This window comes from Macaca fascicularis, chromosome 7 (assembly GCF_037993035.2).
Source record: "Macaca fascicularis isolate 582-1 chromosome 7, T2T-MFA8v1.1".
Lineage (NCBI taxonomy): Eukaryota > Metazoa > Chordata > Mammalia > Primates > Cercopithecidae > Macaca > Macaca fascicularis.
This window is the reverse complement of record NC_088381.1, coordinates 25,038,638-25,061,169: the sequence shown is the minus strand read 5'-3', so window position 1 is coordinate 25,061,169 and position 22,532 is coordinate 25,038,638. Positions and strand designations below refer to the sequence as shown.

Here is a 22,532-nt window from a genome sequence, read left to right as displayed (position 1 = left end):
GATCAAGCTCCCTTTCGAAGGGGTCTCAAAATTCCTTAGACATAATATATTTGTGGCTACAATTTGTTAAGAAAGGAACCAGGCTGCACTAGCCAATAAATTGTCAAAGGAGCACATACCTAAGATAGAGAAAATGGTTTGCAGCACGCAACGCTCTCACTCCCTTTTCTAGTGCTCTGCATTCAGGATTTACACTAACTTTTAGTAGCAGCTGATTTCTAAGAAGACTTCTGGCTTCTACTCTTTGCATTGACCAAAACCTTTGGGGCATGTGTTGAGTGAGGGAATGCCTCTTTATTCACCTGCTTCCTAGTCTGAACTTTCAGATCATCAGCACTTCTTGTTCCCAGTGTGAATCCAAAGAGCTGAAACAGCTTTCTTTGTGGGAAATCAGGTAAGTGGAATTTCTCTACAAGGATGCAGATGCAGATCTGAATGCATGTACAGTGCTCCGTAGCTCATTGACTAAGCTTTAACCAGAAAATCAGAGCTATACAGCACCTGTAGCTACTCCCACGATACTTCAGAAATTTTCATGGAATTGTAAACATTGTCAGAAAAACAGACCTAGTCATCTCATTCCACAGGCTTTGCTTCGTTGAAAACACATCTGATATCCATTCCTACTAAATTTTCTCTCTGAATCCGATCCCTCTGCTATTCATATATGTCTGTTGTTTTATTAGTATATGCTATAGCCAGATATTTTGCTAATTTGTGTGATTTTTCTTTGCTTTTTCATAATTCTACCCAACTTCTTAGGTGTAGAATTTCCAAAGCTAGTTGTCAATGTGCCAAAACAGCCAAAACAGCCAAAACAGCTTTAACAAAACAAAAAACTATGCTTTGCTTGACTGGGCTATAAGATGACTTAGGTAATTTATGCTTCCCTTCACCATACTTGGGGGAGTACCTGTTTAGAAAGGGTTTTATATCCTGGCTTGGAATAGGTCTGATACTTTAAACCCTCTCTCTTGGAATTACCAAGATCTAAAACTAAACCTCATGCTAGTAATGTTGAAGTTTTTTCAGAATGATACCCAAGTGTTTACAATTTTTTATATGCTGAACTATCTTCTTTAGATAAACTGGAAGAAGATATTCTGGGATAGGAAATGGCTGAAGGAAACAAAGGTGTGTGCAGAGAAATATATGAAATGTGTTGTAGGATCAAAGATTGAACAGTTTATATGCAACAAGGAAAACTCAAATAGGGAGATGGGAAATGGAGTTGGATGGTAGCTTGGCCTGGCTGAGAGGACTTGGAGTGCTAATTATTGTTTATGCCTAGCTTGTTTAAGAGTTTTTAAAAAATAGGAAACCACATTTGAATGGGAGTGGGGGGACCACTCTAACTTTTAACTTAGCCACGTAGGAGAAGCCTAGTTATTCAGACCTCAAGCCTTAGTCTTGGCAAATTCATCTCCTGGTGATGGCTTAATTATATTTCAGGCATAGTATTTAAGGTGAGTGTTAAGATTTATTTTTAAGTGAGAATCTTGCAAATGCAGGCATATCAACTGACAGCCAGTGTCTTAGAGCCCCTGCACAAACAGCTAAGTATGCTCAGAGCGCCCTACTATGGAAAAGATGCCATAGAGGAACACCCAGTCATCCTTTCCTTTAACCTTCATCACATCATTTTCTCTTCCCCAACCTGGACCTATCTTGCCCAGCCTTCTCAATGAATACTTGGCACGAACTTCATTCACTCAACTTTGTCGCTGACACGCCCGTTGTTCTGACGGAATCCTGGCTTGAATGGCACTTGCTCAGCTGTGCTTTAGACAAACCCTTCTGGCTGACCTGGTTTAAACCTGGCTTTCTTGACGCCATCCTCGGCGTGTTCCAAGGTGAAAAAGGACTCTGCTGCCCCTTCTGTTGCTCCTCTGCAGGGGAAACCAGTTGCCACTTGGCACCAGGATGTATCAGGCCTGCATCCAGAGTAGTAACATGATTTAATGAAAATAGTACTAGACTAGGAGGGAACTTGAGTCCTAGTGCTGGTCTGCTTTTTAGTGGCTGTGTGACCTTGGTCAAATCATTGCACTGCCCCAGTCTCAGTTTTTTCATCTATAAAGTGACCAGCTGTTCTCTAAAATCCTTTCTGATCCTCAAAGTCATGGATTCACATAGGTTACCAAATTCTTGAATGAATAGAGATTTGGGTTCTAAGTGCTTTTCTTTTCATCTACTGCACTGCCTCTTTCCACAAAACGGGGGCCATCTCTATATTGTTTTGTAGTGTGCACTCAACTCCCCTCGCAATCTTGGGTTCAGGTACCAAAAAGCGTTTCCTTCACCTGCACAGTTCACTATCAAGAAGGGCATTCTGAAAGTCTGTAAGTGGACCAGGTGACTCAGGATGTTTTACATTACAAGAAACTTTTTCTTGAATTAAATCACTCTGTTTTTAGCAACTCTCTCCGGGTGATGCTTTTAAAAATACCACTGATAAAAAATATGTGCTTGAGACAATTACAGGTATTTCACATATAATATTTCACCAAAATCTTAATAACCTTAAATTATCTCCACTTGACACATGAGGGGATTGAGGCTTTCTGAGATTAAACAATGACACAGGGCTAATAATGGGCAGGGTTGGAATTTAGGTCAGAACCTGCTGTGCCCACAGCCTGAACTCAACTCTGGCACTATCTTCACTATGAGGAGTAACTGTCATTGCTGTAAGAATACCTGGCATTTTGTACAGGAGATCTCAGGGAACCCTTTTTGTTAGGTTTCAAAGAAAATGATTTCTAACTGCATTTCAGATGCCTGGAATTTATGCTGTGCCAAGCACTCTAAATCCGTGGGTATTTCAAGGGGAATTTAACCCATATGGTTCTGATTCACTTGTACTTAACTCATCAAAGAGGATTGTTTTGTAAACCTTAGCCTCTTCTTATGGACACTTTCGAGCTCATATTTGGCTGGCATTGGCTGGATTTTGAATCTGCCATGGTTGAAGCTTGATTTTAAATCCTTCTTTCCAACCACTATTTTGTGGTGGTTTCATCCTGGGAGTGGATGGAAATTGAAGGTGAGTCATGAAGCCTCTTCCAAAACTTTACCAGGATTCCAGGGATGTAGAGAGTCACTAACCTTTGAGGTTAGTGAGGTTTGTTGCACTCACCTATAGCCTTACCCCATTAAGTAGTTGAATTGTGCATGGATGTGATCTATGAGGGTACAAAATTAAAATCATAGATGTTGCATTTTTTTCCCTGGGATGGTGTAGAGAAAAATTGTCTTTGAGATCAAAGGTATTTGTGGAGGTTAGGTATATCACTACTTTGGAAAAGCCTTTTAGCATGGAGTCTTCTATTTGGGAGACATTAGAGTTATAGAGCTAGTGGAAAGTTTCTTTCAGAAACTCCCATTAGAAATGTAGAAGGCAAAAGCCTGTTTATTATCTTTGCATTTAGATGAGTTGGGTACATTCAGTTCTGATAACCTGCTGAGTTAGAGAATTAATTAACTTGTCTAATTAACTTCACATGAGCTCATCTAAGGAATGTGTGTAATTGTGTGGCCCAGAGGAAGCAAGAACAATTTTTATACCTAGTTAACAGTTTGGTTTAAGAAAGATATATGGAGTGTCTTCTATTCCAGGAAGTTGGGGATAGAAGATAAGAGTTCAGAGATAAACAAGACTCTCTCCTGCTAGGGAACCTACCATTCGGTAGGTTATAACCTATATGCTTCTCTTTGGACCATGGCCAAATGGTATGACTGGCAAATAGTCAGTGTACAGCAGTACACCATGGGAGCTCAGAAGATGAAGATGTTCATTTTGATATATGAAGCTGGACAGGCTTTTCCCAAAATGCAGTGTTTAAGTTTGGTCTTGAAGGATAAGAAGGCTTTTGAAGGCAGGGTCAGGGGTGAGACAACCAGACATGTTCTTGGGTAATACAGACAATGCCAAATAGTCTTCACAGATGTCTGCTCTGTTTATAGACATGGGGTGGGGTGAGTCTGCGGAGGTGAATCAGCGTTAGAAGCTCATGCTGGGCGAAAGGGGGTTGTGCATAGTCCTCGATAATGAGCAGCTGGGATTAACATGACAGCTTTTAACTGAGCACAGATTTTCAGGGCTGGGACAGTTTAGCCTTGGATCAAGAAGGAAACACAGGAAAGGGACAAGGAAAGGAACAAGATGTGAAGGAACAGTATGTGAGATTTACACATCATCACTGCGTGCCATGTTTAGATAGAACATACTACGTAACATCTTAACATGCCCTTTGATTCCATAGTGCATAAATAATGGCTTATTCTGTCTCACACTGAAGAAACCAATCAGTTGATGCATGTTGGGTATAAAGATTTTTTCTATTGAAAGTATCACTGGTATAGAATAGAAAGAGGTACAATCAGACAAGAAATTAAATATTTTAAATATTTCTCTTTTATAATGTTTGCAAACACCCTATTGTCATCCCTTTTTATAATTAAGAAAACTGTGGATCAGAAAGTAAATAATTTGCCCATGGTCACATAGGTATATAAGGCACTTCCATTTCAGTTTGCAGATATAATGTGTATGTGTGTATGTGGCTTACCTTTTCTATTTATCATACTTTTTCAATTCACTACATGACACATTTACAGAATATATGTCATGTATGTGTTAGTTACAAACCTAATTTAAAAATTAAAACTGCCCAACCTAAGCATTCAAATATGACTGATACCCATTCAGGATTCCCCATACCATCTCCTTCCTGCTTCTCCACAGGGAGGTAACCTCTATCATAGATTTTATTACATATATTTTTTAGCTGACACCAACATTGCTTCTATGTTATCATGGTTTACAGTGAATATATAAAAATTGGGATAATTTTCATTTCTTGCAAACAACACTCCAACACTGCACTGAGGGTTCTTTTTAGATCAAGATTTAGGAGTATGAGAACAAGGTCCTGAAACTGATTTGAATGTTGCTTCCAATCTCGACTGCTGTGATTTAATCCTGGGGAGCAAGAAGGCAGAAAATGAGGCCGAAGGGGAGGCATGAAATAACCAACAGGGCCTGATCTGGGATTTGAAAGATATAGATTCTCGTTCCATCTGCCGCTAATTTGTTCTGTAACATTGAGAAAATAACTTCGCCGCTTTGTGTTTTGATTTACCCTTGTGTACATTGTACCGTCATGTTGAGGAAGGCAAAGTAGTGGGGTAAGCACAGCTTTTAGAATCAGAAACACCAAAAGCTGAATTCTCATTCTGCCACTTACTGTTTGTATAACCTTGGGCAAATTTCTTAACTTGACTTTGAGCCTCAGTTTCCTCCTTTATAAAATGAAGCAAAAGTCTTCCTCAGAGAATTGTTGTGAGAATTAAGTGAGACAGCACGTCTCCCTTGTAGCCAGGACCATGCTCCGTAAATGCTCATTTTCTTTTTCTTCTTCTATAAGTTTCCTTCCAATTCTAAAATAAGAGATTCCAATGCCCATCTTATACATAAACGACTGAAGCACAACCAGCTCATAATTATGGAATTTCCTGTATTAAAGGGCTCAACATTTCTCTCAAATCAGACTTGTCATCAGAAGACTTTCCAAGGTCTGGATGAATCTTTTGAAATTAACAACAACATCTGGAAAAAAAAAATGGCTCCTCTCACACTCACAGCGTAGAGGGAAAAGAGTAAGAAGTACTATATAAGTTCATTGACTACCCTTGTTTCTCCCCTTCCCTGAGCCAAAACAATAGACTATAAAGCTGCGACTTCATTTTTATTGTTTCATAAGCCATCTGTGTTTGCATAAAGTGTCAATACCGTTACCCTATTTAAAGGTTGAATAATGTCACTGTGAATGCAATACTTACCTTTCAGTGTCTCCTGGGAACCAGCTATGCATTTACATAGTTATTTTCTTTCTTTTCAATCCATTCTTATTGATGTATTGTTTGAAATTGGCCACTGTTTGGGAGTAACTCCAGAATTCCATTATTTCCATGTGTCCACTCTGTTTATATTTTTATGATTGTTATGGTAACCAATCAAATATGTAACATTTGGGAACTGAGGTGAGGGGATGGTGGTCTTTACTTTCAATTGATAGTAGTATATAGGGCATATCATATTCAAAATATCTCAATTACTTAAAAAATAGAATAGAGAAAGAGGGTCATCTAACAGATATTAGTGAGCTTATTTAAAAAAATCGAATGTCTTTTACAAAAATGAGAACTGGCAGTAACTCTTATGATGGTAATAATGCATATGACCATTTCTTTGATTTAACCGGAAAAATATGTGTATATCAGAGAACAGTAGATTCACAGAGATTATCAGAGGCGAGTCATATTCCAACATTAGATGTCTTACTAGGTTTCGAGGAAGGAAAATTAAGTTGATTTGGGGAATATGAGCTTAGGAAGGAATATCTGGAATTCTCATTTGCATTTGGGTAAAATTTGTTTATGCACTTGACCTACTTTGCTCAATCTTTTTGCTCTTAATTTTTAAAATACATGCTACATAAAAATTCCAGAAATGTAGTATATTATGCTTGGATTATTCACTCATATATATGTCAAATGACAACAGAATTTGTGGACTTGGTGTCTCAGTTAGAAATGAGTTTGGATGCAAATGATACAAAACCCAACCCCAGTGGCTTAAAAAAATAGGGGTTAATTTTTCTTATGTCAGGAGTGAATTTGGAGGTATATGGTAGCTAATGGTGATTCCACTGCTCAAAAATGTCATCAGGCCAGTCCAGTGGCTCATGTCTGTAATCCCTGCACTTTGGGAGGCCGAGGTGGGAGGATCGCTTGAGCCCAGGACTTCAAGACCAGCCTGGGCAACATAGGGAGACCCCGTCTCAACAAAAAATAAAAAAAATAGCCAGTCATGGTGACATGTGCCTGTAGTCTCACCTATTTGAGAGGCTGAGGTGGGAGGATTGCTTGAACCCTGGAGGTCAAGGATATAGTGAGCTGTGATCCCACCACTGCACTCTAGCTTGGGTGACAGAGTGAGACCCTGTCTCAAAAAAAAAAAAAAAAAGTCATTGAGAACTGAGGTTCTTCTTTCTTTGTGCTCTACAAAACCACAATGAGATACCATCTAACACCAGTCAGAATGGCTACTATTAAAAAGTAAAAAAATAACAGATGCTGCTGAGGTTGTGGAGAAAAAGGAACATTTATACACCGTTGTTGGTAGTGTAAGTAGTTCAACCATTGTGGAAGACAGTGTGGTGATTCCTCAAAGACCTAATGACAGAAATACCGTTTGACCCAGCAATACCACTACTGGGTATATACCCAAAGGAATATAAATCATTCTGTTATAAAGACACATGCACGTGTATGCTCATTGCAGCACTATTCACAATAGCAAAGAAATGAAATCAACCTAACTGTCCATCAGTGAGACCAGAAAAAGAAAATGTGGTACATATACACCATGGAATACTATTCAGCCATAAAAAGGAACAAGATTATGTCCTTTGCAAGGACGTGGATGGAGCTGGAAGCCACTGTCCGTAGCAAACTAACATAGCAACGGAAACCAAATACTACATATTCTCACTTATAAGTGGAAACTAAATGATGAGAACACGTGGACGCATAGAAGAGAACAGCACACACTGGTCCTTTTGGAGGGCGGAGGGTGGGAGAAGGGAGAGGAATAGGGAAAACAACTAATGGGAACTAGGCTTAATACTTGGGTGATGAAATAATCTGCACAACAAACCCCTATGACACAAGTGTACCTGTGTAACAAATCTGCACTTGTACCCCTGAACTTAAACTAAAAGTTAAAAAAAGAAAAAAGAACAAGGTCTTCATGAATCCAGGCTTGGACTTGATCTGCATGTCACCTTTATCTTTGCTCTATATTGCAAATTTCAACTATTGTTTATAGCAGAAGTCCAGGCAAGAGAGTAGAGATAACTTAGAACAAATCTCTTAGCTCTTCAGAATGGATTAAAAGGTGTGTCCTGCGGATTGTGGGTCATTTATGTCATTTGTTTTTAAGAATAGCAGGATATATTGGTTATGTGTACCCATGGTATGTGTGGGAGGAGAGGAAAAATAGAAGAACCAGGGACTATGGTAGGTATTTTATATATTCGTTTACTACTCATACAACCCTGGGAAACAGAGAAAACTGACTCAAAGGATGACTTTGTTCACTGTCACATTGATAATCAGCGTTCCAGAATTCAAATCAAGCGTGATGGATTCATGGAATTATAAGTAGTTAATGATATCTTGAGCAAAGGGAATGAATAGTTCAAAAGACTAAGGATGTAGACTGACTTAAAGATAGGTCATTGTACATCCTCCTTCATTTATTCATTCATAAATACTTGAGTGCTTGTTATGGGCCCATGGGGATATTCTAGGCCATGGAGATGCAAAGTTTAAAGAGACAAAATATATGTCCTTAAGGCTCACAGTCTGGTGAAAGACAATCATATAAGTCAGAGTTTACCATGGAGTTTGGTTAGTGCCACAGAGGAGGGAAGGAGTAAGTCGTCAGGGGAGACTTCCAAGTGGAGAAATTTGGGGGAAAGATAGGGAGAAGAAAGGCATTCCAGGTAGAGGAGATGGCATTTGCAAAGACATGTGGAGGAGAAACAGCAAACCGTGAGTTGAGGAACTGCAGTTCACTCAGTGTCAATGGAGGGGGAAGGCATTTAGGGAAGAGGCCAGAGGGAGCCAAGTAGGGAGCATTTCACAGAGCATGTTAGGGTCTAACTGATGTTAGGTTCACTCTAGCAGGGTAAAGCAGTGGCAACTGGATTTCAGAGGAGGGGCAATAAAGAAGCCGTTGAGGTGGTAAATTTGACAAGGTTTGCGGGTGATTGAGGGATGTGAGGGATACTCTGTGATCCCCGCTGCCCTGAGTCTGTGGCCCTGTGATGTGGGCTGTGGTGATGCCGTTTCCCAAAATAAGAAATGTGGGGGAAGCAAGTCTAATGGCAAAACAAGCTTCTGTCAGACATCTTTCTACACGCTCTGCCCTTCCTGCACCATGGAAACACCCTTCTCTTCTCGGCCTGGCTGCAGTCATCCTGGCTCAGGCCAGCGGAAAGGTCATGAGGGCGTCTGAATGGTTCATGATTTGACCACTTGAATGCCATCAGAGAGTGACGTGTCTAACTCGAGACGCACAGCAAATTGGTTGCTGAGCTGAGACTGGCGTGCAGGCCTCCTCCCTTTTAGGCACGTTGTCTTTCGCTTCTAGCCCTGCACTGGGTTCTGCCTAAATGGGCGAGGTAACATCATCCACAAATGCCTGCTGCCATTTGGGGAAAGTTAACCAGGACAGTATGTGTTACTAAAAATTAGCTATCAATTTATAGAGGGCAGTGATGACTTTCATGCAGGTTTATGTTTCTCTGTGGCTCCCTTTGGAATTACAAGTAAAGGAAGGGGAGAGCTGGAGTAGTTTTTTGTCTGTGTTTGTGTCACTAACTAGGAGAGTTTTTTTTGTTGTTGTTTTGTTTTTTGCTTTTCTTTGAGAATGAACATATAAAACTCAGTAAATCAGAGTAAGTCATCTAAGTAATGCCAAATTCTTATTAGTTACTTCTTTTTAAATAGTGCAGGGGGTTATTTGAGCCATGGACACTTTTAAGAATTTGATGCAAGAACATGTTCTTCTTCCAAAAAGGTATAAATGAATGCACTGTATTGGCTCCAAGTGCATTGGTTGCAAGTAATGGAACTAGCTGAAGCAGAAGGGGGGATTTGCTTTAAGGAAGCTGGGATATCCCAGGTTATAAGAAACCCAAGGGCAGGTACTGTAGCAGGGCTTTACCCAGGGCTGGAAGCAAAAACCAAATGCTGTCTCCAACTCTTGAACTGCTCTGTGCGTCATGTACATGCCGCCTCGCTGCTCCCAAGGTAAGTCACCTGAGGTCTAGCCAGCTGCAGAGGTGAACACCAGTGCTCCTCAATCCCAATTGCAGATTTCTGGAAGAGAGTATGTGATTGCTCACTTAACTGTGTTCAGATTCATCAAACTTGTTCATGTGATTTATGTATAGTTTCGGGGCACCTTTAGACCTACCGAGTCCCGATTGTGGTCTTCAAGTTAAGAACTCCTGACTAGAGAAATCTGAATGCCCATAGACCAGCAGCACTAACTTTTAGCTGTACAACTACTGCAGAAAGTTGAAAATACATTTGAATAGAAGGCATTTGCATGAGCATAGTTCCTAAGAACGCTTGCTCTGTGCGGGAGTTGTGAATTTTGAATATCAGTAGTGAAATCCCAGGATGGTGAATATGATGTATATTAAATTATAACACTTTCCAAGGTCATTGATATTCTATTCCTAACTTTTACCCTTAAAGGTTTGGAAAATTCCGTTTTAATTATTGTTAACATGCTTCGTAAATATCCAAGGGAATAAAACATAGACCTGTTAATACATCCAGAGAGCTAAAATCTGGCTCAAGTTGTTTTTTCTTCCACAGTTGGAGAAAATTGTGGTGTTTGGCTTCCCTCTTGGGGCATTTTAAACCACTTTAATGCTGTCTCTTATTATTTTCTAACCATATACACTTTCCGCACGTATCTAACTAGCTGCCTTAGATGAAACCCCAGCGTCTGGCCAAGCTGATGTAAATCTCTAGTAAGTGGTAAGAGGGAACAGAGTAACACAGTGTCCTGTCAGTGTTCAGACAGTACACGATTTAATAGTTGTAGACCTTATAGTCTCAGGAGCAACTTTAAATCTTTTTTCTAGTTTTGTAGAATGGAAGTTTCTAAGGCATATACCATTCTCCCACTGACTCCACTGGGCAACACTTAGCTAGAACTGGAGTGGCCTATCTGCCTATAGGATAGTATTAAGATTTAACTCTTCACATCATGTGTACCTGGGGTGTCTGCGAAATAACTGTTAATTCCAAAACGCAGGATGAATATTTGCATAATTGCTAGCCTGTTCCATAAAACAATTGTCACTCACCAGTGGCCCAGAACATCAAAATCTGTATGTTTCCAGTGGAGCTGCCAAGAGGCCCCATGATTGTCCCATTAGTGACATGTTCTCACTCCACTTAGCAGGTCTGAAAAATAACGACCATAAAGTAATAGTGAAAACCCAATTCTAGGGACGGCCGCCTTAGTCTTTGGTGTCTAAGAATATGAATCATCTGTTGTATTTGATATCTGAGCACTTACTGATTTTTGTCAGGAATCTTCTTTTGTTGATGAATTAAATCTACATAATTGGGTTTTGGTGCTGCTGCCTCTCCCACCCCCTCAGCTCCCATGCCTGTCTTTTGCACGGTTCACTCACGTGTTCTGAGTAATGCTTGTACTTTCTTCCAACTTGTCTTTCTTCAGCTGAGTTCAGCGCCAGACTCTGAGCTGGAAACGGTCTCAGGAATTTTTCATTCATCAGACATTTTCTTCCAAAGAAAAGTTCTGAGAAGAGGAGGGCCACCTTGATAGTGTGTTAGTATGCTTCTGTGACTGTGTGTGTGTGTGTGTGTGTGTGTGTGTGTGTGTAGGAGAGAAGATATACAAACAACCTATATACCACATATCTAGTAGCACATGGATATTTGATAAAAAGCCAATTCTAGAAATAACATTTGCCAACCAATGTATCAAAACCATCTCCCTGCCGTTTATCTGTCTTGATATTACAGAAAGTTCATATTTATAGGAGGCACTTCTCAGCTGTGGTTAATAATGGCTGAACTTTTGTCCCTGCTTTAAGTTTTCCACCAGATCTCTCAGAATTGATGCTATCATGGAATGTGAATGTGGTGTGTCTCCATTTCCTGTAGAATGAACTCAGGGCTGGCAGCTAATGCTAGTGGTCTTGGATTCCCATGCCCTGTCATTTATGAAAGGGGCAGTGGAGTTCCTCTGGAGGAAATCCCACCCACCACGCCAGGATTCCATCACATATTGTTGGTCTGAGCCGTGGGTACTTCATACTTGGTTTTCTGTGAAAATTCACCAAATGTGTTTGAAGTAAGAATCTCAACTGTAATGTTTACACATAAATATCTGAATATGATAGGAGTAAATGCTCGCTCACAAAAAGGAAGGGGAGGAAAGGAAATTTATAAAAAAGCAAAAACACACAAGTCAGGGTATAATTACATTATACACAGGTTTTATTTTTGTTTGTTTTGATAGCATTAAGATTTACAGATAGTATCATTTTATTCATGGACAGCCTCATTAATTCAAGTCACCTGTTCTGCACCAGGTACCTTATTGTGAAAATGGGAAGAACTTGTTAATGGATTATTAGTATTTACAGCCTAATCTTCCCTAGTTTCCGCATTTCAGCAAATGACCATTTATTCAGTGATGGAAGCCAGAAGCCTGGGAGCCTTTCTGTTTCCCTCACGCCTCCCTTCCGATCCATCCACACGTGCTGTTGGTTCTTTGGCCCAAGGGCATCCCCTTCCTGCTGGCCTTCCACCCTTTCTATGCTACCACCCTTGCCAAGCCCTCGCCAGCTTTCCCCTCACATCCTTCAGTAGCCTCCCTGAAAGCCTTTCCATTTCCACTCCTGAGCCCTTAAAGGACCACATTTCTCAAATAACACATGTGTTTTCAGTGGCTTTTTATTGAGCTTTGAGCCAGATCCAGACTCCTCATCATATCCTGAGATGTTCTGCATAATCCAGCCCCTGCTAAAGGATCCAACCTCATGGCATGCCCCTTCCCCTTTGCGCCAAAGCTCTGGTCACAGCGGCTTTCTTTTAATCCTAGAGAAGCCAGTCTATCTGCCAGCCCAGAGCCACTGTTCTTCCTGTCTCCTATACTTAGAAAGCACTTAGATGTTGCATATCCTTTAGGCCTCAGTTTAAATGTCACCTCCTCAAAGAAGTCTTTTCTGATAACTTTTACCAAGGTAGGTGTACCCAATTGTTCTCTATGACAGCAGCATGCTTGTTTCATTTGTAACGAAATGTCAACCTCAAATCTAAAATTATTATAACATATTGATCTATTTATTCACTGCCTCCTCCACAAGATTGCAAACTCCATGTGAACAGAGGTTTTATGCTGTGCTACTCACTGATATGGGGTAGTGGCTCAATAAATATTTGTCAAATGCATAAGGAAACCTATGATTCTATTTTACAGTTGTGAAGCGTAGGCCTTTACAACTGTAAAGCATTGAAGTCAAAGTGTTTAATTTAATTTTGTGTTGTAGAATTTCTTGTTCTTTCTTTCTTTTTTTTTTTTGATATAGGTGTCAACTTTGTTGCCCAGGCTTGAGAGCAGTGGTGTGATCACGGCTCACTACAGTAAACGATCCTCACGCCTCAGCCTCCTGAGTAGCTGGTAGTACAGGCGCCCACCACCACACCTAGCTACATTTTTTTGTATTTTTTGTAAAGATGAGGTTTTGCCATATTGCCCAGGCTGGTCTTGAACTCCTGGGCTCAAGCAATACACCTGCCTCGGCCTCCCAAAGTGCTGGGATTATAGGCATGAGCCACCGTGTCGGCTAGAAATTTCTTTTTATTGTATTAAAATATACATAAGATAAAATTTACCATTTTAACCATTTCTATGTGTACAGTTTGGTGGCATTAAGCACATTCACATTGTTTTGCACCTGTCACCCCCATCCATCTCCAAAACCTTTTCATGTTCCCAAACTAAAACTCACCATTCCTCCCTCCCCTAAATCCCTGGCAACTATCATTGCACTGCTGTCTATGAATTTGACTGCTCTGGGTACCTCATATTAGTGTACTGCAATTGATTGATATTTTAAATCAATTTATTTTTATTGTCTCTTTACAAACATAGGCCTTTACCCTCCATATGCACAATGTTCAGTGTTGAAATTGACCTGCTACTGAAAATCTCATTTCTAATAATAATTTAATGATAAAACATTCTATTAGGATTCTTCATGAACTTAATTCATCTTTTGTGGAACTTATTTTGGAAAATAAATAATATTACAAGGTACTTTTATGATATACAGGTTAATTTAAGAATATGTTGCCCCTGACAATTTTTGTATTTAATCTTAAGGCCTTTTCCTCTTGGGCTATTAATCTTGTTTTTGGATTGGAGAGAATATGTTATGCTTCATGGCTTTGAAAAAATATAAAAGAACAAATAAATTGTTATATAATATTATTGTTTTTGTCTTGCTGTTTAATAGCTGATGCTCTGTGGTCAAACGGCAGTATTTGGTTTAACGTGGCATTTCATACGAGCCGTTTTAAAAGGGAATAAATCAGAGCCAACTGGTTCTTTAAAGTGGAATTTGCAGACCATTAAGAATGAAAGCGTTCTCTATGATTTTATTATCTTGATGGTAAATATGTCACCCAAACCATGATTTGACTTTACCGATTCCCCCAGTCTTTTTTTTTTCTAGTAAAAGTAGAGATAACTTTGCAGGAAGATGAAAGTCAGTAATGACTTGCAGGATTTATAGTAAAGGAACAAATAATATCAGGTAAATGATTATTTCAAAATGAGATACCCTCTTACTCTGAACAAGATTTCTTACTGCTTTCTTCATCATGGAACAGAATAAAATGTGGTAACAATTTGCTGTAGTTGAATTGCTGCCACACATAATTGGGTCCCACAGAACTATGGCCTGGATTTTGATGAATTGCTTAGTCTGCATGTTAGATTAAAAGGTGTACAACAAATCACCTTGTTTCTGCAGTTTTGAGTGATATTTACATTTAAGTCATAGTGGTAATACTTTTCACTTATGGAATAAAGAAATTAAAAGCAGGGAAAATACTAATGTAGAAATAGTTTTGTTTTTTTCTGTATGGTTTATTTCTAAAGTGCTTTTTAAAAACATTTAGTAACAATTAAGCCATACCTCAGATGCAATTTTTTAAAGATAAACAATTTTGCATAATATACTTTAGTAAATTTTGCCAAAAGGTTGTATTCTTTTAATAACACTGTATAAACCATGTTAAATAGGTAATCTTGTGTGCAGTATTTTATATAAATGCATGAATTGGAAAGTATATTCAAACCTTATTGCATCGTTTTAAAAATGCCATGTAGCTTGAATAAGATGGGAGAAGCAACATTGCATAGTAAAAGTAGATGCGAAAGGAGTTTCTTTCCCCTGAAATTTTATTATAAAAAATTTCAAACTTACATTAAAGTTGAAGGAATAATATAAAGTATACACATATACTTTCCACTTACATTGAATAACTGTTCCCACTTTTATACACATGATAGCTTTCTATGTGTATGTACACATCTGTATGTATATATGTATATAGAATATACAAGATATATATTGAAATATGTATTTGTTATTATTTACGTTGCTGACTTATTTGAAAGTTAAGTTGCATACATCATGACACGTCACCTCTAAGCACTAAGGACATTCTTGCATATAACCACAATACCATTATCACACCTAGAAAAACAACAACTCTGCAATGTCATGTAATATGTAGTCCACATAAGATTTCTGAAATTTTCTCTTTTAGAAACAGTATCCAGTTGAGTTTTGATTATTATGATTTTTAATCTAAAATAATCTCTGTACTTCTTTTGGTGAAGAGAAAGTCATTTGCTTTTGGAAAAGTTTTGAACAATTGCCTTAGAAAATATCACACGTTCTGAGCTTTCTGGTTGTTTCCTTGTGGTGCAATTTACCTTGTTCCTCTATCCCTATATTCCCTTTCAGCTAGAAGTTTGGTGTGGAAGTTTGATTAGATTAAGCCTTGACTATTTTTGACAAGAAACTTGATAGATATTGTGCACTACTTTATATTTTATAAAATCAGGAGTCTCGGAAGAATTTCAAATGGTCTCTCTGATAGTGCAATTCTGGAATAAATTAAGAGTTGACTTTTGGTGTTACTGATGCTAAATAGGCCTTGTATTCGGGCCCCAATTGGAGAATCCCCCTGGAATTCCACTCAGATACAAGCTGCAGCAGTGGGCAGGGGCTGGATGTGGGAGTTCCTGACAGCAGCATGAGATCATGTATATCAGTGTGCTTTGTAAAACTAAAAGGAAAGAGACTGGAAATGGGAATTCTATTAACTATTAGGACACTGCAGTAGTGGATGATCAGCCTTCCTAAATTTTGACTTTGTTGTTTGCTTTGATGAGCAGGTAGTTCGTATAATTAACTATAATATAATTAGTAAAGAATGTAATAAAGTGCCTCATAATCAGTGCAGCACTGTGGAAATGAATAGTATTTTGCCATGATTAGGATGTCAGTCCTAGTTGAGAAATACTAGGTTATGTTGAGTGGCAGTGATCCCAGTTTATGGGCTGTCTGATGTTTCTAAGGTTAGACTTTCAGATAAGTAGTTATCTTGCAGACATCTCCAATTAATCATGGAACATGAGCACTCTTCATTAAAGGAAAAGACAGAGAGAGAGAAAAAAAATACATACACATACACACACACACACACACACACACACACACACACACACACAACTTAGAGTCCTAGAGGGCAAACATCATCTTGGGGAGCTTTTGTAAGACGTATATGCCTGGGCCCTGTGCCACATCTACTAAATAGGGTTCCATGGGGAAAACTGGGAGAGGAGGACAGGGTAGGACCCAGGCATCAGCATTTTGCAAAAGCTCCCCCAAGTGATTCTGTTATGTCCTAAGGTTAAGAATGATTGGAGTAAGAAGTAGTAACAGCATTTAGCAGGCTGATTATGATAATGGAACTTCTTAACTTTAATTTTCCTTAGACTGAAAGTTCTCTGAACTCCTTCCTCAGAAAGTTGTACTGAAATTCCACACATTAGGAGCCTAATGTTTCCCAGGCCAACCTACCTGGGAGAAATAAGTGTGCTGTGACCCTCTATGTCATGGATAAATTGATATCTCATTCTTTTGTTTGTCATTTTTATGAAAAGAAGGATTTAAAATAATTGGAGCCTAGTGCCCAAAATTATATCCTTGTGCCTTCCCTGCAGTTTGTGGTTTAGTGACGGGGCAGGAGGGACAAGAATTCATTGTACCACAGAATATTCTTTCCCTGTAAATGATGCATTTGCTTCAGGGTGAAGTCTGATTACAAATGAAAGTGAAATAATGCTGTAGACCACAGTATTCTGAGCTGCAGAGCTGGGCATGAGCTGAGGATCAGAGGCTGCAGACACATGTTGGTCAGAGCCCAGGCCTTGAGGCCAAATCTAATGGGACTGGAGAGCAATCCTTGAGCTAACCACTCAGAATGGGAACATGGAGATGCAGAATTTCCCATGAAGCAGCCACACTGGAGTAAGCCAGTTAAAAACAATTAGAATCGCACTTTAATTTTGGAATGACTTGGCCTGTTGCCCTAGTTCATGAAGGTCTTATAAGGAAGTGATTGTAGAGCAATTTGCAAATAGAAAGCATTTCTAATACTATATTTTAGTTGCATTAGGAATAATGATTTACTCTGAAGCCAGGAATGAGTCAGACATTACACAAGCTTTGAGTTAAGCACACTCCCTGTCTAATGCTGAGACTATCTGAAAAAAAAAAAAGAGTATGTAAATTTAGCTTAATATCATGTAAGTGCTATGGGAATAATTGTAAATAATTGGATTATTAGTAAGGAATTGGGAGTGTGGGCAGATTTCTTTCTGCGGTTGGAGTATTGGACTAAAAACGGCATAACCTTGGCAATCTAAATGAAGTACAGGACGAAAAGCACATGCCGCCAAATCGGAATGACATTTGAAAACCATGTTAATACAGCATTTACCTTCCAAGACATTTTTAGATCCAATTTTATTTCATCCAGATTATGCCTCTCCCTCTGCAATCAGCAATTTTTGTTTAAAATATGGATCTACAAATACATTCATATCCACTTGCTAATCTGTACTGTCAAATAAGCCAGTTCTAATTTGTTTCCAAAATAACTTTGTCAATAGTGATAAGTATCTAGCACAGAAATGTGCTAAGTCCATAGATTCTATTCTACATACTTATTCGCCAAATATATAGTATACTTAATAAATTGGATCCCTGTGAACTGTTGGAATACCTAATATATGTTGTCAGAATTAACAGCTACCATCTCGATTCTATGTATTTCGTATTGAAATAAGAATAATAAGTTATTGACCCTGGAAAAGTCTTAAGGTTTTTTGTTTTTTTTTTTTAAATGAAGATCTTCTAATGAGGAATTCACATCTGAAGTTATGAATCAGTGTCAGACAGAACTGAATCAGATTTGTGTTAGCATTTTGTAGAGTGTCTGGATTTTGCTGGTGTCACTCACAAAACACCATATTTGTATCTATCCTGAACCTTGGCAATCCTCATATATAAGATAATTCCATAGAGTATGTTGGCAAGAGGAGGTGGAAAAACAAATCCCAGCAGTGTTGAAGAGAGGATTATAAATTAAAATTCATGTTGCATTATGCTTTTTAAGAAGGATTGAATATGGCAAGCTAACATGAATCTGTTTGATTAAAGCATTTGCACTTGTCTCAGTAAATTAACAGAAAGAAACAAGCCTAAATTCTCTTTCTTGTTACCTAACATACAAAGTTTTTTTTTTTTGATCAAAGATTATACTGCTGTGATCTTTCTAGTCTCAGATGTAGGATATATATAGTCATAAAAATCTTGATGGCTGTTTTTATCCTGAAAAGGATTCATTGTAATGTACACTGAATGCTATGTGTAATAATGAAGAGTTAGAGGCAATTTAAATGATAGACAGTAAGAAAATGACTAAATACATTCTGTTATAACTTGATGGAAAATTATGCAGCAATTAAAATCATATTGTGGAATAGTGTTTATTACATGGGGAAAAGCTTTGGCAATGTTAAGTGAAGAAAATCCAGCAAGATTCAAAAGTATATTTTTAGTATAATTCTTATTTTATGATTAAAAAATAAAACACACACATGCATACACACAAAATCTTATGTACGATAATATAATCAATATGTTATCAAGGGTTTCTTTGGGTGTAATTACCTTTATTTATATGCTACTGCCTTTTCTCAATTGTATAAGTAAATGCTTAATTTTGAATTAAAATACATAATAAAATATTGAAATAGAAAAGAAAGACCAAATAGCAAAGATGTATTTGTTAAATCCCTATAGGTATTATTTGGGAGAATTGAACCAAAAAAATAAAGATGACTTTGGTATATCACTTTGTCCACACAGTTTTAAAATGTCCACTGCATGTTAAAGAGATTTTGTTACAAATTACTGCAGTGCTGAGTGACTTTTTTTCATCGAAAGAATGAAATGAGGACTGAGATTTATTCAACAGCTCAGTATTTAATATTTGTTTATATTTTTGTTTGAATTCAGTATCTCTGGAAGAAGATAGCAGGTTTTGAATAAATACGGCATACAATGTAAAATATTAAAGTATACCTAGAGCTTGACTACATAAAACTAAAAAAACAGTAGAGTGATAAATGCATAAACACAGTAAAAAAAAAGACAAATGATAAACAAAGTGTCAGGAGAAAGGGCTGGAAAGGTGCGTGGGGCCAGGTCATGCAGAGAAGAGGAACACAAAGGTCTCAGGCTTGTCTTTTGGAATGGTGAGTCTGGTTGCATGTAGATGTCACCCACACAATTTTTGGCCTGTTTGCATATCACCTGTACTAGTATTTAATATTTTTTTAAAATTGAATTAAAAGGTTTTTCAATTCATCATCCTCACAGCAGACATAACTGTGAAATCGTGAGTCTGATCTATTTATGCTGTTTCATAATACACATTAAAATTAATATATGCCTACTAAAATCTAAAATTATCTTGCATCCTGTGAGTGGGACATAACACTGGTATGGAGGGAGGGAGCTGGGGAGCTGGGGACTCGGCGTTTGGACCATCCTGTCTGTCTCTCCAGTGCTGCCATAGCTTGGATATGGTAGTCTTCTTTATCTATATGACTGGCATGGAATTTTGTTTTTGGAATTCTTCAGAAGGTTGATCTTACAGCATGGGCGTCAGAGCAGTGCTGTTTCTGCAACACCATTGAACAGAGGTGGTTCACTGCAGATAGCAGAGGAGAGGGAGGAAGAGCACGTAGTGATGGGGAGCAGATGGAGTTGAAATTCCAAGGGAGGGGTTGGAGTGGAGATGCAAGAAAAAGAAAGCAAGAGAGAATACACAGGATAGAGGGATGCCAGCAGATGCAATTCAGCTATTGCCAAAACATTGTTACGATCCAGAATGTTCACTCTTGTTGGTATTGTAATGAAAAGTTGTCCTTTTTTCCTTAGTAAATAGCATATCTGCTGTGTCCTATGAGTTACTTAAAGAAAGAAGAAAATAATGAAAGCATCCCAGTAGTTTCATTAGCACAGCCAGTGATTTTCATAAAACGGTTGCATTCACAGGTGAAAGGAACTTACTGGGGTCATTGAGTCCATTTTTAGACTCACGGAATCACTCCACTTAAACACTTCTGAAAATGACCTGGAAGCATGCAGATGCTGGGGAGTGGATAGAAGCCCATGAGTCCCACCCCAGCCCAGCCTCCCTTGTCTGTCAAGGTCATTGTAGAACCACAGAAATGGGTGTTATGGCCCTGATTTCTCTCACAAGGGGACAACCTGTGAGGACAACCTGGCTTTGGTCCTCTGTGCTCACTACGTCTTTATCTTTCTTGTTTGTTGTTGGCTGTCTCTCTGTAGGAAAAAAGAAAGAAAGAAAGAAAGAAAGAAAGAAAAGAGGCAGATCTTATAACTGGTGGTAGACTGCTCTGACTGCAAATTCTCTTATGGTCTTAGCTTATCCCTGTTTTGCTTTAAGATGGTCCTTTTGCCTAGAGGTTACAATTATTTCAGACGAGTGTCCTCACCCTTTATGTTAAATACCTAATGTGTTTTGCATGAGCAAAATTTTAAATCCTCATCTGTTAGTTTGCTTGTTTTGTATTTGAAACAAGATGACCCCAACTCAAAAGAAACAGATAACCGTTGCTTTTGTTGAAGGAACTTCCAGGAAGAAGGTGCCATGACTTGCCTCACTACAAGCTTCAAAATTCTTTGCTTTCTCAGCCCTAAATAACAATAGACTGGAAGCTCTGTGAGGGCAGGGATTTGGCCTCTTTTAGTCACTGAAGCATCTGTATCAGGCATCGGAGCTGATTCAGTGCAGGCACCAATATGTTTTCTTAAGTAATGAGTGGATAATAATATTACCATGTTACATTTGTACAGCAATTCACAGTTGTAAAGAGTTTTCCATTAGCTCATCTGATGCTCACAATGCCGTTTTCAAAGTGGGTAAGAACTGATGTTTTCATCCCTATTTTGTAGGTTAGGAAATCGGGTTCAGAAGTAGAATGGTCTATCCAAGGCCTTACAGAGAGGCAGTGATGCATCATTCTGTCCCTGAAATTCATTTCTCAATTCGGAGTCAAGCAAGATGGAGCGCAGCTGTTCCTCTGCATGATGGTTCCTGCTTTTCTGGATATTCATCAGATTTTTATTCTTTATTTTCAGATTACAGGACAGGCCCATGTTTTACTGTGATCAGCAACCAGATGTGCCAGGGACAACTCAGCGGGATTGTCTGCACAAAAACGCTTTGCTGTGCCACAGTCGGCCGAGCCTGGGGCCACCCCTGTGAGATGTGTCCTGCCCAGCCTCACCCCTGCCGCCGTGGCTTCATTCCAAATATCCGCACGGGAGCTTGTCAAGGTAAACCCTGGGCTGATGGAATTATTAATGGATTAATCTTATTTGCTCTGGAGAGCCCTTCTCCAATGAAGTTGAAGAGAATGGAAAAGTAGTGTCAGCTACATAACTTCACAATTTCGCTGACTGCATGATATCCAACTAAGGCATTAGGAACGTGGCTCTCGAAAGAGCAGCTGAAGTCTTACTGGATGTTTTCTTGCCAACCATTCCCCCTTTCTGACCCCAGAGGTGTTTGCATGTACCTCTGACTCCAGGGGTGGTGTGATTCTGTTTACAGCAATGCTGTGCATTATGGCAATGCTGTCTAGAAACACAAAGCAAGGTTTGTGAACAAGGTAGTTTATGTTTTCCTTAATTTTTTTCCCTCATTTGAAACTGTTAGAGTTCCTCTCTCTCATGGGTTGTGCTTAATTGACCTGAGGAAAACTGTTTCTCTGGACATTTTGCATGCTACATTGTGCATTTTTTTACAAGTCCGAAATAAATTAGGATTTGTTTCACAGTTTTAAATATCCCCAGATGTCGCCTGCTAGCTGCTTCTCCTGCCTCCTGTAGAAGCCCTTACTCTGTTTTTGGCTTTTACTCCTGTTCTTCCAGCTGTACAAATTCTTTTATTGTCTGGATGTCTGGCAGGAAACAGGAGGAAGTGAACAGAGGCAGCTCCACGCTAAACTGATGGGACTGAAAACTCTCAGGCTCTATCTGTTTCCTTTAGACTGCCTCAGGACTTTTTATAGCAAGTTGCAATATTTTCAGAAAATTCAGGATATGCTTTTCTGAGACAAATAGATAATGCTTTGGCTTTGTTTTATATGTTAATTCTAAGGGTAATATGCAATAAAACAGAACTTGAGCTTAGTCACACAGTTTTGTGGGTCTCCATTA

The 22,532-nt window shown here is 38.8% G+C and overlaps 1 protein-coding gene across 1 annotated transcript in view; it reads left to right on the top strand.

The window, feature by feature from the left end:
• The window catches only part of FBN1 (fibrillin 1), a 236,321-nt gene that overhangs the window by 87,639 nt on the left and 126,150 nt on the right, over positions 1-22,532 (top strand). The window contains exon 7 of the mRNA XM_045395431.3: positions 21,450-21,647. Coding sequence (XP_045251366.2) covers positions 21,450-21,647 — 198 coding nt within the window. The remainder of the gene's footprint in view (positions 1-21,449; positions 21,648-22,532) is intronic.